This window comes from Canis lupus, chromosome 21 (assembly GCF_048164855.1).
Source record: "Canis lupus baileyi chromosome 21, mCanLup2.hap1, whole genome shotgun sequence".
NCBI lineage: Eukaryota > Metazoa > Chordata > Mammalia > Carnivora > Canidae > Canis > Canis lupus.
Genome location: NC_132858.1, coordinates 44,397,979 through 44,413,913, shown reverse-complemented (window position 1 = coordinate 44,413,913; position 15,935 = coordinate 44,397,979). Strand labels below are relative to the sequence as shown.

General features: G+C 39.3%; 1 protein-coding gene across 2 annotated transcripts in view; it reads right to left on the bottom strand.

The window, feature by feature from the left end:
• Positions 1-4,647: 4,647 nt before the first annotated feature.
• Positions 4,648-15,935, bottom strand: part of NME8 (NME/NM23 family member 8) — a 49,964-nt gene continuing 38,676 nt past the window's right edge. Inside the window, exons 14-17 of one of the 2 annotated variants that reach the window (XM_072791605.1) lie at positions 14,097-14,248; positions 10,986-11,130; positions 10,127-10,365; positions 4,648-4,838 (exon numbers count right to left, since the gene is read on the bottom strand). In XM_072791605.1, the coding sequence (XP_072647706.1) occupies positions 10,128-10,365; positions 10,986-11,130; positions 14,097-14,248 (535 nt within the window). In that variant the 3' untranslated portion in view covers positions 4,648-4,838; position 10,127. Of the gene's footprint in view, positions 4,839-9,447; positions 10,366-10,985; positions 11,131-14,096; positions 14,249-15,935 lie in introns of those variants that run through there. The other variant, XM_072791606.1, reaches the window with a different exon arrangement.

Here is a 15,935-nt window from a genome sequence, read left to right as displayed (position 1 = left end):
CGATGAGGCCTGGGATTAAGGAAAAAGTGGTATTATGAATAAAATTCCATCATGGTATCAAGGGATATCTAAAATGCTGTTATTAAATCAAACAGATGCATTTTTAACGTTCATTAACATTTGTCGTCTTCTAATCACGTCAACTATTCATTATGTCATTGGAATATTTCAGCAGCTGGAAATCAGAGGGACCATTGCTTTTAGTCAACTTTCTCCCTTTATTAAAAGCATTTTAAAAACTGACTTTCGAGGTCATCCAAAGTAGTTCCAAGGGATGAGCAAGTTCAAACACAGTTCAGGCAAGAATCAGCACCAGGGCGTCCAGTCCAGTGAGCAGAAAGGGCACCAAGAGAGCGCAGGAAGAGGGTCATAGAAGAGGGCACAGCATATTTTAGGAAATCTGTCTGCTTTCTGCAGGGCATCTATTTACCAAGAACAGGATCCAGGGAGGGGATGCTGGAAGGCATTAGGCTCCAACCAAGAATGCTTCAGGTCTCCTGTCTCGGAAGCTGGCTACAGGGATTGGTGGGGCCATTAAAAAAAACCTGTGGCTTCTGGGTCCAAGTGCACGAGGGTGCCACCCTAAAGGAAAGAAGTTGTTTCCTATAGTGGAATTCATAATCCAATTTTGTAGTTCTCAATTGCTTCAGCCACAGTGGCTCAAGATGGGTATTTTCTGCCTCAAGTCCAGCTGAGATTCAAAATCAGCCCACTTCACTGGGGCCCTGACCGCTTTCTAGCCAATTCCTTGACCTTTCTTCCCCAGGAGCAAGAGGATATTCACAGGCCTTGCCAATCCGGGCTCCCATGTGCCTGCCTTGTACTTCTGCATTCCACTCACTAACTTCAATCTCAAGAGCAACGCCAACAGAAATAAAGGTTTAATTGAATATATCTCTTTGGACATTATTAGATTTCTAACTATTTAGTTCAAAATTAATTCTATAATCCCAAAGAAGTAGCCTTTCCCTAAGTCTTGCTTGTAAAATCTTTATACAGATAGGTACAAATATATAGACAACTGAGCAAAACATGCCATCTGCTGGTGAAATATATTATTAATTTTAAGGGAGTTTGTTGTTTTAATGCTTTTGAAGTTCTGCGCCATTCCTGAGTGGTCCTGTGTGCCACCTGACATAACAGTATGCCATTTAACACAATCATATTTCAAACACCCAAATGCTATCAGGCATACAGAGTGGCAGATAATAGTATTTGATCTAAAAGAGTGGGGAATGTGAAGAAAGTAAGGTGAAGATTTCTATTATACTTATTCTTCTACACAATCCAAAAGAAAAAAGAAGAAAAAAAAAGCCAGTAATCACAGTAATTGATTTACCCTAGTTTTTTTTCTTTTAATGCATTCTGAAGAAAAATTGAGAACTATCCCTGCTGATAATTCACATGTGCTTCTCAAATGTTGGAACACTATAGAGTTTTGAAGTGAGCAGTGTATTACTAATAATAAGTAGTCAAGAGGTAATGTCAGCAAGGTGGTGAGTAGGAAGCCCTGGACCATCTCTCCTTCTGCAAACTCATCAACTCAACAAGAGTTCATGGACAAATCTCCTCTGCACAAAATCCAGAAGCTAAGTGAAAAGCTCCTACACTCTAGGTGACCACGAAGCCAGACTCAGCAAAGCCAGTAGGGAGATTTGGGACACCCTGTGACCCAAGTCCCTGCCTCCAGCGCAGCAGCACACAATCAGAAAGAAACCCCCTAATGCTTGGCTTCTCCCAGGAGTTAGTTTGCATGTCCAATGCCCCAACTTTCCTGAAAGGGATCCCAGAGGACAAACCTAGGTCTCAGAGCTAGGATGCATCAACCAGAGCCTAGCAACCAGGCAAGTACAGAGATGGCAGCTGGAGATGGAAGATACCATAGCTTCCCCTTCTTCCCAGTGCAGAAAGAGCTGATGAGAAAGTCCTAGTCTGGAGAGAGGCACCTGGTAGAAGCAGCAGGGCTACATGGGTCTTGGCTCTAGCAATCTACTCAGCCTCTATATCAAGGGTATGGCGGGGTGGGGATCACTTGCCCCAGGCAGATGGCCAGGTGGGGGGGGGTGGAAGGGCATGCATGGACACCTGAGAACAGGTGTAGGGAAGCAAACTGCACAGCACACACCATGTGAGTCTCAGCATCCAGAGAGACCAGGTCCCTGTCCCATGTCCGCACTATGGAGACAAAAAGCGGGGCACCAGCGAGGGTGCCTGCAGGCCACACTCTGCCCAGGTCCAGCCTGCCCTAAAACAAAGTCTTGAACATAAGACCCAAACATGTAAAACTCTCAGAAAAAAAGAAAAAAAAAAAAAGGAAAGGCTTCATGACGTTAGTCTTGGCGATGATTTCATAAATAGGATGCTAAAGACACGGGCAACAGAAACAAAAATAAACCAGCAGAACCAAATCAAAATAAGCAATCTAACAAGCAATCAACAGAGTGTAAAGCCAAGCAGTAGGGGCACCTGGGCGGTGCAGTCGGTGAAGCGACGGATTCTTGGTGTCAGCTCAGGTTATGATCTCAGGTCCTACAATCAAGCCCCGCGTCAGGCTCTGCACTTAGTGGGGCGTTTGCTTGAGGACTCTCTCTCCCTCTCTCTCCCTCAGTCCCTTCCCAAGCTCCTGTGCTCACTCACTTGATCACTCCACTCTCTCTCTAAAATAATAAATAAATCTTTTTTAAAAATTTTAATAAAGTCAAGCTGTACAATAGGAGAAAATATTTGCCATACATCTCATGGTGAGCTAATCTCCAAATTACATAAGGAGCTTGTACAACTCAATAACAAAGAAAACCCAGTAACTCCCTTAAAAAATAGGCTAAGGACTTGAATTATTAACTCTTCTCCAAAGAAGACGGAGAAGACTCTTTGGAAGACTCTTCTCCAAACGGCCAATGGGAGTATGAGGGAATGTTTGTCATCACTTGCCATCAGGGAAATACAGATCAAAACCACAATGAGATGCCACCCCACACCTGTTAGGATGGTATATATGTATGTGTTTGTAGGTTGCAGAGAAACTGGAGCCCTCGTTCTCTATTGATAGGAGAGCAAAGTGGTGCAGCTGCTATGGAAAACCGCATGAGGGTTCCTCAAAAAATTAAAAATAAAACTACCAAAAATATATAGAACTACCACATTATCCAGGAATCCTACTTCTAGGTATATATCCAAAATAATCAAAAACATGATCTTAATATTGACATTCACATGTTCATTGCAGCACTAATTACCATAACTAGTATATGAGAATAATCTAAATCTCTATTGACAGATGAATGAAGAAAATGTGCTATATACATATAATAGAATACGATTTAGCCTTTAAAAAGAAGGAAATTCTAGGGCACCTGGGTGGCTCAGTGGTTGAGTATCTGCCTTTGGCTTGGGCCCTAACCCCAAGGATCCTGGGATCGAGTCTTGCATCAGGTTCCCACAGGGAGGCTGCTTCTCCCTCTGCCTGTGTCTCTGCCTCTCTCTCTCTCTCTCTCTGTCTCTCATGAAGAAATAAAATTTTTTAAAAAAGAAGGAAATTCTATAAAATGTGACAACATGGATGGACCTTGAGGAGATTATGTTAAGTGAAATAAGCCAAACACAGAAAAGAAGAACTGCATGATTCCACTTTCACGATGTATCTAAAATAGTCATATTCATAAAATCAAAGATGGGAATAGTGGTTACCAGGGGCTGGGGAAGGGAGGAAACCATAAGTATTCATCAATAGACAAAGTATCGGTTAAGCAAGATGAATATGCTCTAGAGATCTGCTTTATGACATTGTACCTACAGTCAACAATCAAGTATTATACCCTTAAAAATTGTTAAGAGGATAGAGCACAGTGTTCAGGGTTCTTATCACACTAAAGGAAAAGAATACTAAATAATCAAAGTTTGCGAGTATCTTCATTAACATTAGAGTTTAGAAATTAGGATGGAAAGTTAATCGTACAAGAACATCATTCTTCTTTTTTTAAAGATTTTATTTGTTCATTTGAGAGAGAGAACAAGCAGAGGAGCAGAAGGAGAGGGAGAAGCAGACTCCCCGCTAAGCAAGGAGCCAAACTCAGGACTCGATCCCAGGAGCCAAAGGCAAGCATTCAACTGACTGAGCCACCCAGGTGCCCCACAGAACATCATTCTCGTTCATTCCAGATGCTCTCTGGAGTGGAATGGAAAGGAGAGAGCCCCAGCCAATATGCTGGGAATTACATGTAACTCTGGCTAAAAGCTTAAGTGCATCACTGTAGCAAACACGGTCAGATTACATGCCGAGAGGGGAATGCCAAAACCAGTGAAAACTTGGGCTTATTATCAATTTCATCCCTGGAGAGATCTGCATTGTCTTAGCATCAGAAAACAAGGTACATGGCCTGCACTTGTCCTGCGGTTGCATTGCAAAATGTATATGTTGACATGACACCTTTTCAGAGTTTATTGCCAAAATACTTAGAGTCAAGTTTTTGGCCGTCTAAATATGCATTAGGGCCGTGTATGCATTTTGTATGTAATTCCACTCCTGGACCCTACACCCTCTTTCCCCATATCCACGTTCCTCCCCAATTACATTGTTCAGTCTGGTATGCGTTTATATAAGCCACCCTAAATTCTCTCTGAAAGGCAGGATAAAAACAAACACTAAGATTTGTTTGAAGGTTACGATTTTTATTGTTATTGTGCATAACCATATGTTTTTCACCTTGAGGTGAGTGTTTAACTTAAGATAACTGGAACTGAGTTTTCCTCCAAGGAATATCTTCCCTTTTATTCCTCCCAGGAAGCTGTGCCACATGGTTCTGTCAGTGTGAACTTACACGCATTATCTTCTCAAAGTTCTAAGAAAAGAAAGAACATACTCGATAAGATACATTACAAAGCTAATTTTAAAGCAGTTATGAGTTTCCATTTTGCATACAAATCCCCCGACATGTGGTAGGATTGCCAAGCTTAGGGGAGATGGTCTCTTTTCTTTACAGATAACACTGCCTGATTCAGCAAGTAAGCAATCAGCAAGGATTTATGGCTCAATAAGTTAATGAACAAATTCTTTTGACCGAGTTAAAAATATTAACTGTGAGTAACTGCAGCTTTCTACCCAATCCTTTCAAGGATTTGGAATTGCTAATCGAGCCAAAGGTGGGGAATAAAATTGGAAGGAACTGAGAAAGACAACAGGACTGAGTGTGCAGCTCATTATGAAACATGATGGAGAGACTAGAGTGGGAGGGCAGGAAGGATGATGGGAATTACTGGGGAGGGGGCTGCAGGGCCCAGGGGGACTCTGAGGACAGAGGTGCCCAACGAAGAGTTTTAGGAACTTCTTGGTGCTGTGTTATATTTTGTTTGAAAAAAATTCCTTTATCCAGTAGCTCTTCAAGAAACTTTAGGAAAACCCTACTTACGTTTAATAAGGATTTTGATGTTGGCATTGCATGCATTTTCTTTGAAATGTGTTGTAAAAAAGCCAAATTATGGCAAGAGCCCAAATATCCATCAACTGATGAATGGACAAAGAAGTAGTATATATACACAATGGAAAATACTCGACCATAAAAAAGAATGAAATCTTGCCATTTGCGATGACATGGATGGAACTAGAGAGCATTATGCTAAGCAAAATAAGTCAAAGAATGACAAATACCATATGACGTCACTCATTTGTGGAATTTAAGAAACAAAACAGGGACGGTGGCTCAGCAGTTGAATGACTGCCTTCAGCCCAGGGCATGATCCCGGTGTCCCGGAGTCCCACATCAGGCTCCCTGCATGGAGCCTGCTTCTCAACCTCTGCCTATGTTTCTGCTTCTCTCTCTCTTCATCTCTCATGAATAAAAAAAAAAAAAAAAAAAAAAACAGATGAACATGGGGGGAAAAAAGAGAGAGAGAGGCAAACCACAAAACAGACTCAATCATAGAGAACAAACCAAGAGTTGCTGCTGGGGAGGTAAGCCAGAGGATGGGTTAGATGAGTGATGCGGATTAAGTGGGCACTTGTGATGAGCACTGGGTATTATACATAAGTGATGAATCCCTAAACTCTACTCCTGAAGCCATTATCACATGTATGTTAACTAACTGGAATTTAAATAAAAACCTGAAGAAAAAAATATTTATATATATACATATGCTCTCTACCCAATCCCTAAAAAAATAAACAAAAATAAGTGTTGTAAGACAAGCTTTATTTTGCATCGTTTTAGGAGAGGTTTTGGAGAACTTTATTGTGAAAGATCTTTGTGCTTTCCTGAGGAACAATTCTTCTTTATTTTATTTTTAAAATATTTTTATTGTGGTAAAATATCTATAACATAAAATTTACCACTTGAGCTATTTTCAAGGGCACAAATCAGTGGCCTTAGTTATGTTCACATTGTTTGCACCACCACAGTCTATTTCCAAACATTTTCATCACCCTAAAAGGAAACTATACTTATTAAGTTCTAGTCAACTTTGTGTCCCTTTGAAGGTACCTATCTAAGGTGTCTCTTAAAAGTGAAATCATACAACATTTGTCCTTTTCTGTCTGGCTTATTTCACTTAACATGAAGTTTTTGAGGTTCATCCATGTTGTAGCATACTATCAATAACTTCATTCCCTTTTACATCTAAATAATATTCCACTACAGGTGTATACCACTATTTGCTTATCCATCCTTCTGTTGATGGACATTTGGGTTGTTTCCACCCTTTGGCTATTGTGAATAATGCTGCTGTCGAAAATTGGTGTACAAGTGTTTGTATCCCTGTTTTCAATTTTCTTGGATATATACCTAAGAGGGGGAATTGCTGGGTCTGGTGTAATTCTATGTTTAACTTTTTGAGGAACTGCCATACTGTCATCTGCACCAGCTCCCCGATTTTATATTCCCACCATAATTCTATCCCATCGGTCTATCCTTATGCCACAACCACACTGTTTTGACTACTGTCACTTTGTAATAAGCTTTGAATTCAGGAAGCGGGAGTGCTCCAACTTTGTTGTTTTTCAAGATTGTCGAGCTCTTTCGAATCCTTCGAAATTTCATATGAATTTTAGGATGGTCTTCCCATCTCTGTAAAAAACACTGATGGAATTTTTTAGGTCTTGCAATGAATCTGTAGATCACTTTGGGTAGCATTATAATCTTCCCAATATTAAGTTTTCCAAGTCAGGAACACGGGGTGTCTTTCCACTTATTTATGTCTTCTTTAGTTCCTTTCAGCATTATTTCATATCTTTCAGTATAAAAATATTGCACTTGTACACTACTAAATTTATCCCTAAGGCTTTAATTACTTTTGATGCTGTGGTAAATTGAATTGCTTCTTTAATTTCCTTTTGGGATTTTTTCATTGTTAGTACACAGAAACATAATTTTTTTTCCTTTTTTTTTTTATGATAGTCACAGAGAGAGAGAGAGAGAGAGAGAGAGAGGCAGAGACACAGGCAGAGGGAGAAGCAGGCTCCATGCACCAGGAGCCTGACGTGGGACTCGATCCCAGGTCTCCAGGATCGCGCCCTGGGCCAAAGGCAGGCACCAAACCGCTGCGCCACCCAGGGATCCCCATTCTTTTTTTTTTTAACTGGAGTTCAATTTGCCAACATATAGCCCTCCCGAGCATTAAGTGGTCTATTGTAAGTGTCAGTCACAATCTTTGGCCTCAGACAGCTATGGGGCTTTTGATCATCATATACCGTTTTTAATCAACGTCTAACACTTTTCTTCCCTGAGTGGTTCCCAGGTTTGGTGAAACAGAGATGAGTGCCTTGTGTCATCCTTCAGGTAGCCTCCAGATAGAACAGAAAAACACAGTAATTTGTAAATATTATCTGCTCTCTTCTCTCTGGAGCCAGGAACATGGGTCACACACTGGAAACAGGCTGTGATCTTCAAGACTATCACCATGCTGGGGAAGTGGTAGGGTAAGTAAAAATGTCACAAAACTTTCATATCATTTTTAAGTTGCCTTTTTTGTTAATTCAGCACACACTTGGTTGATGTAAACTTTTGATCATTTTCCAGAGTTCTGACAGTTTCTGTTGTTTTTTCAAGGTTCCTTTGGAATGTTGGGAGCTTGGATCTGCCTATGTCACCATTTTGCTGACATTCACCATTACTCCAATGGAACCCTCTTGACTTCCCTGCTCTCAGGGTGAAACTTAACTCTCAAATTAGATGCCTCCTTCCTAACATGACCAGAACAGAACTCATAGTATTTCCTTCCAACCTACTTCTTCCTTCTGGGTTCCTTGTCTGGAAATCGTTGGGTCATTTCCTTAGTTACTCAAGCCAGGAAGCTTTATCTTTTCCCACTTATTTGGTAGAGTGGCAGTTAGTCCTGTGGATGTGAGGTAGCTTTCTAAGAATTCTCTCATCATTCCACTTCTCACTAACTCACCATTTCTGTATTAGTTAAGGTTCCTGTAATCTTTCATTTTTATTTCAATGTCTCCAGCCTGGAGAGTTTGCAACTCATTTTCCTTCTCCATCTCCTATATGCATCTGCTCAAAGCACTCTGTGCTTACCCCTAGGAACCTAAAACACATGTTAATTCTCTATCTCCTGCCTTTAGAGTTCTAGAGTTTTAGGACAAGAAACAGTCTTGCAAAAATGGTCAGCATATAGCAAGAGCTGAATAAATGATTCTTAAATGTCTGAAACAGACCAACAATACCTTAAAGTGATATGACAAAGTATAGTAGATATAGCATAGTAGTCTTAGTAGGAAACCAGCAATGTGGGCAACTCGGGTGGCTCAGTGGTTTAGCGCCCCCTTCGGCCCAGGGTGTGATACTGGAGACCCTGGATTGAGTCCCACGTCAGGCTTCCTGCATGGGGTCTGCTTCTCCCTGTGCCTGTGTCTCTGCCTCTCTTTCTCTCTCTCTCTCTCTCTCTCTCTCTCTCTCTCTCTCTGTCATGAATAAATAAATAAAATCTTTTAAGAAAAGGAAACCAGTAATGTGTCCTTATATATAAGCATCAAGCATATATGTATATGATCATTTAAAAACTTTTAAAAGGACTTCTCTTTCTTGCTTCCTTATCCCTGATTTTGAAAATCCTATTTTTCCAGATTGATTTCATTCCTTACCTTCTCCAGCTCCTAACCATCAAACATATACCTATCAGTTCAGCACTTTATACACTAATTTGAAATCCCCTAGATTATTCATAATGCTCCCCATCAAAGAAAGGAAGGATACACAGATGCTAGCATAGATCTACTCCATATTGCTAACTGGTGGTATAAACAGAATGTAGTTCCACTCACTTCCCTCCCCACTAGTCATGCATCACTGACATGATTAATAATGTACTGTCTCATAATGATTATAATTACATCTTGCCTCTTTAAGTTTTGTGTTCCTCTTTGATTTGCACTTTTCTGAAGGTAACAACCACCATTCGGCCATTTTTGTATTCATCAAGAACCTACAGTTCAAGCAGACACAAAATACGTACTTTCCCAACATAAATGTTTATTGGTTTTGCACTCATGCTTTGGTCTATAATTGAGTGAGACTTATGAAATGAGCTGCACTATGCCCAAATTTATCTTTATTTTATGCACCTAATATTTTGGCACAATGTTCTTATACCTGGAGAAATCATAGCCTAAGTGACAATATTAAGGGAACAAGGTACTCTTGTCTCCTCTGGGAACCTGGTTGGATGTAGAGTGGTTTCCCCATTTAATATTGCTTTCTCATTATTCTCTGGATACTGATTCTCAGTTTGGTTCATCCAGGTGGGGACAACACTCCACATGTGAAGAGGCTCTATTCCAGTCAGCCATATACCATACAGGTGCACATTTGTGAGCCTGATCTTTGAAAATAAGGAAGGAAAGTAGGTTTGATGGGAAAAGTCATCTAGCTTATGCTCTGTCTCCCACATTGCCCAGGACAGAAAAGTTTCCAAACTTTCTATCAACAGTTAAGTAAACTCAATCCATATACATATTATGTAGCTTCAAGGCTGCTATGGAACAGCACAGAGTGTCTGGCAGGAAATAAAGTTAGATTCACAGATATAGATATAGGGAAAGTTCTGGCCTTTCTGGGACAGTCTTGTCCTGGGCTCAGGCTTAGCCACAGTAATAAGCAAAGAAAAGAAAACAACAATTAAACAGGCACTATACTTTAGTTTCCCTCATGATTCTCAGGAATGAAGTCTTCAAACATTCTACTAATGGTCTCCATTGCTTCATAGATAGTAGATGATCCGTGGACAGCATTTTTCAAAGTACTTCTTCCAAAATGGGCTCGGATAGAGTCTGGGGACAGTAGTTTTGCCTCATCTGGGTCTATGGGACCCATCAATCGTCTCCAGTCCGAAACAGCATTCCACTTAGTCAGAACCATGACCAAAGATGGACCCCTGCAAATAATAATAATTTCAGAAGATTTGGGCTATTTACACCAATAGAGATTACATATCCAGCTAAAGACAGAATGCCATGCTTTGTTTTTATTCTTTGTCCTTATCAATGTGATTTTGTGCTTTCTTTTTGTTTTTCCACTTCTCCCCCTTCCAGCAGGTTGTTGTGCTAGAAGAGTGCTGTAGTTAATTCTAAAGACATATGCCAATCACTATTCCAAGTATTTTCAACTTATCAATTATGTTACCCTCACAACAAACCAAGAGATAGATACTATTATTATCTCCACTTTACAGATAAGGCTACTGAGGCACATATTAAATATGCTGACAGATATGCATATGCAGGGATCTAAAAGCAGAGATTTGAAACCAGATCATCTCTATATCAATGTGAAGACCTAAAGAAATGAAGGGAGGAAGAAAGGAAGGAAGGAGAGGAAGAGAGAAGAAGATAGGGAAGGAAGGAAATAGAAAAGAAATTAACCCCAAATATTAATTGGATGCCTTTCAATGAATGAAGTTAGATGGAATGTTTCAATTACATTTTGTTTTTTTCAGTTTCTATAGTGAATGTTTACTACTTTTATAATGTAGAGAACTATATATCAGAAACTTACTCAGACAACATTTGCAATACATCCTGATAAAAGTCTCTTCCTTTTATCTTTGAATAAATTTTTTCTGCTTCTTCTTCATTTAGGACTACTTCCTTCATCTGTGTTATTTCAAATCCAGTCTCTCTAATAAGTTTCAAGATCTCCTCTAGGGAAAACAGATATGGTAATCTTGTAGCAGGTCTTTACTCTTGTTTCAGATTCAAGTAGATTGAAATAACTAAGGAAAATAATCATTTTACTTGCGTACTGTGGCTCGAAAAGCTAGAACTGGGCAGCCCGGGTGGCTCAGCAGTTTAGTGCCCAGGGTGTGATCCTGGAAACCTGAGATCAAATCTCATGTCAGGCTCCCTGCATGGAGCCTGCTTCTCCCTCTGCCTGTGTCTCTGCCTCTCTTTCTCTGTCTCTCATGAATAAATAAATAAAATCTTAAAAAAAAAAAAAAAAAAAAGCTAAAACTATGCTAAGTGAAATTGAAATGAAAAGCACCAGGGGATCCCTGGGTGGCGCAGCGGTTTAGCGCCTGCCTTTGGCCCGGGGCGCGATCCTGGAGACCCGGGATCGAATCCCACGTCAGGCTCCCGGTGCATGGAGCCTGCTTCTCCCTCTGCTTGTGTCTCTGCCTCTCTCTCTCTCTGTGTGTGACTATCATGAATAAAAAAAAAAAAAAAAAAAGCACCAGATTGACATTCAGAACAATGTTAATATGTGAATGCAGATGTTCAGTCTCTGAGACACAGCTTTCTAGACCCCACCGGAAACATCTCATAAACCATAAGGAAGCTTCTGGGCTGAAAGTGAAGGCATGTTTTCATCTCCATGCTGCAAATGTCAAGAAGTCCTTGCTAGATATGGATTGAAGGGGAGAGCCAATCTGGATGCTTCTCCCTTAAGTAGCAAGGCAATATTTGAGGGGATTAAATAAAGTACATCTTGTCAAAATCTCACCAACAGCCTACACTTTAAAGGCTATATTCAGTGAACCAAATGAGGGATTAGGAGCTTTCTGGTATAACAGTCTTTTCTTTGGTCCAGATCAATAGTGCTTAGAAGTGTTGTGCTGCCATCCTAGCCCCAAAAGGTAGAGCATAAGCATAACCCATAGAAAGCCTGAAGAAGGCTGGACTTCTCTTCCTATAAAGGGGGCAGCCCAGGATCTGTCCTACAAGAGGTGCTGTGAGAACAAATGTGCATGGAACATTAAATGCTTCTTCCAGATCTTGTCTGCTCAGGGGGCCTGGCCTAGAAACATAGCTTGAAAAGGTGGTCATTATTATAAAGAGCAATGTAAAAGGTTCCCAGAACCACAGGGAAGTAAACTATTAACTCTCTGGGAAGTTTAGAGATGACTTCCAGAAAAAGGCCAACCTCTGCGTTTGGTACAGAAAAAATAAGATATGATCACCAAGCAGAAAAGTAGAGAAAGACCGTTGTAGGCACAGTGCAAAATTTCTAAGAACAACAATAATAATATTAATGAAAACACTATGCATTAAAATCTATGGGGTAATCAGAAGAAATTAAAGCAGGAATTGAGCAAAATACACAACTTCAAAAATTTATATTGACAAAAATAAAAGAATGAAATAAATGAATTAAATGTCCAATTTAAAAAGCTAGAAGAACATTTTAAAAACCTACTAGAGGGGCACCTGGGTGGCTCAGTGGTTGAGCATCTGTCTTTGGCTCAGGTCGTGATCTCGGGGTACTGGGATCAAATCCCGCATCAGGCTCCCCATGGGGAGCCTGCTTCTCCCTCTGCCTATGTCTCTGCCTCTCTCTCTCTCTGTGTCTCTCATGAATAAATAAATAAAATCTTTTTTTAATTAAATAAATAAATAAATAAACTACTAGAGAATTGAAGGCAAAATTTTTAAAAATACAGAAAGTAATGAGTTTGAAAACAGAAAATAAAACATAAATCAAATATGTTTTTTTGAAAAACAACAAATGAAGAAATGTCAGGGTGGAAATAACCATTGAAAATGAGTAAATTAAACATGATAATAAGAGACCATGAACTCTATGTAGATGAAATGGATAATATCCTAAGAATACACAACTTAGCAAGATTAACTCTAATTTACTATAGTGGAGGTAAAAAGTTTAAATAGATCAATTTTCATAGAAGAAGCAGAGAAAGTAGTCAAAGAATTGTCCTACCAAAAAATAAAAATAAAAAAGCAACAGGCCCAGATGTTTTCATAGGAAGGCTCTACTAAATCTTCAAATACCAATCCCACTTCTGCTTAAACTCCTCCGAGCACCACAAATGAAGACATGTGCATTCTTTATGAAGTATTACATTGTTATCTAAACCTTGCACCAAAAATGAAAAGGACAGACCAATTTCATTATCTTAATTTTTTAAAATCCCAAATAAAATACAAGCAAATAGAATCCAAAAGCACATTTTAAAAAATACCTCATGACTAAGTGAAGTTTATACAAGAACGGGAGAATTGGTGAATATTAAACATATCATTAGTATGATCTTTCCTATTAATATATCTATGGAAATATTTCTTTTGATTTTTTGAATTTTTAGTGTCAAGAGTTTTATAAAATGTGAAGTGAGTCATTATTTTATTTATGTCTTTATTACTATGGACAAATGTTTCATTTATGTGAAAATCCAGAATGCAGTGGAAGAAATTTTGTAACACTGAGAACTTTCAGAGTCAATATTCATTTTTCATTTCCTGGTGTATTATATCCATTCAAATATATAACACAAACTTGTTTTAATCAACATTAGATCTTTATTTGTACAGCTGGATATCATTGAAATAAAGATATGAAATACTTTTGACTGAGTTCTTTTTTTAAAAAATAAATAAATAAATAATATATCTATGGAGAAAAACATTGTCACCTCCATCAACTCTGAAAAGAACTTCAACAAAACTCAATTTCATTTTGATTATAAGAGAGACAGAGAGAAGGAAGAAGGGAAGGAGGGTGAGAGAACAATAATGACAAAAGTTCATTGTTAAATCTATATTGAGCCATGTGGGCGTTCATTGCCTTATTCTTCTAACTTTTCCATAGTTTAAAATCTTTCACAAAACCTGAAGGAAATGTACACAACAATTTTTATTTCTAAATATTTACCTCTTTGTTCATGTGTTACGTGAGGCTTAATCAGTGCTAAAGTATCTTGAGAAGGAAAGAAATACTGTATTTCCTTTTCGGCTTCTTCTAATGAGTCACTTCCATACAACTGGTTGATAGGCAAATCTTCCATTGCAAATCGCATGCATAAACTTTGAAAAAGAAGTCAAGAGCTGTTAGAGCATAACATACTGTAGTATAAACTACTGCAACAGAACACTATATAAATTGTCCAAAAGTCATCAAGCAACTCATTCTTGATCGAGCCATTATGCAAAAGGTATTAACTATAGAGCAGCTTGGAGCACACTACTTCCTTACAAGGAGGGAATGGTCGTTAGGAAGAAAGAACCATGAAATAATCATGATGTGACCACTGACAGATAACTCTGAAAGAAGGAAAGGTGCCTTGGTGCAGGCAACAAGCAGCCTGTAGAACCCTGTTCACACTGCTTGCTAGCTATGTGTCACGGGGCAATTACTTCATTTCTCTATGCTTTTAATCATCTCAAATATCAATAAGATAATGAAACTGCTCTGGAAGGAGATTTTGAGAATCAGATGATATATTTGAAATATATGGTGCATATTAAGCTCTCAATAAATATTCCTTTCCCGCCCTTCATCACTAAATGTCATTAAGCACTAGAGATGGTATTGGACTCTATGCCAAAGCCTCCAAATTACACTGAATCCAGGAGGCACTGCTATGGAATCCTCCAGCAGAGCAAATGCAGTGATAAAAGAGGAATATGCAGGATGGCTTCATGTAAAGAAGCAGGAATGAGGTTGATGGTACTAGACATGTTCAGTTAGGCAGGTTTCTTTTTAGAAATTTTATTTATTTGTTTGTTTGTTTATTTGTTTATTTATTTAGAGTGTGTGTGTGTGTGTGTGTGTGTGTGTGTGTGTGAGAGAGAGAGAGAGAGAGAAGGGGGAGGGACAGAGGGAAAGGGAGAGATAACCCCAAGCACACTCCATGTTGAGTGCAGAGCCCCACACAAGGCTCAAAACCAGGACCCTGAGATCATGATCTCCAAACACACAAGAGTTGGACACTCAACTGGCTGCACCACCCAGTGCCCCTGGGTCAGGCAGTTTATCCTGGTTCTGCTTCCTCTGCAATAGATGAATGCATATACCTAAATCAATTGCTGTTCCTTGATGGTTTTTTTTTTCAGTTGCCCTTTTTCCTGTCTCGTTATCTACATATATTTCAGTAGAGGATTACTCTCTGCTCATTTCATTTTCTACCCTTTACACATAGTCCTGAACTGCCAACACACAAAATTCAGTCATTCGGGCACTGGGTGTTATTCTGTATGTTAGTAAATTGAACACCAATAAAAAAAAAATAAAAAATAAAAAAACAAAACAAAAAACAAAAAAAACAAAATTCAGTCATAGTGAATAACATCCTTTCCTATTAATAAACTGACTTCACTTGGCTTCTGTCCTTACACCGTCTTCTTACCTCTTTGCTTTTGGCGATGCATTCAAATTTCCTTTTTTTGCTTTATCCAATTTGACCTTCCCACTTGACCTTTGGCAGTTCTCACATCCCTGATTTGAAGTCCCTTGGAGCCCAATACCCTTGGAGCCTGTGATTACCAGGAGTGGAGGATTTGCACAATGAATGATGAAAAGAGCCTATGGTATCACCAAGCAGCCCCTCTGTGGCGCTATTGGACATAATTATTGGGGAAAGTATGTATGTGAGGGGAAGGATGGGATAGAGGGAGTAGGTGATGAATGAGGGGTTGCTGTGCTTCTCCCTTCTGCAAAGTGACCATATTTCGGATTAAGCAACGCAGTGCAGAATCTGATACCCGAGTGCAG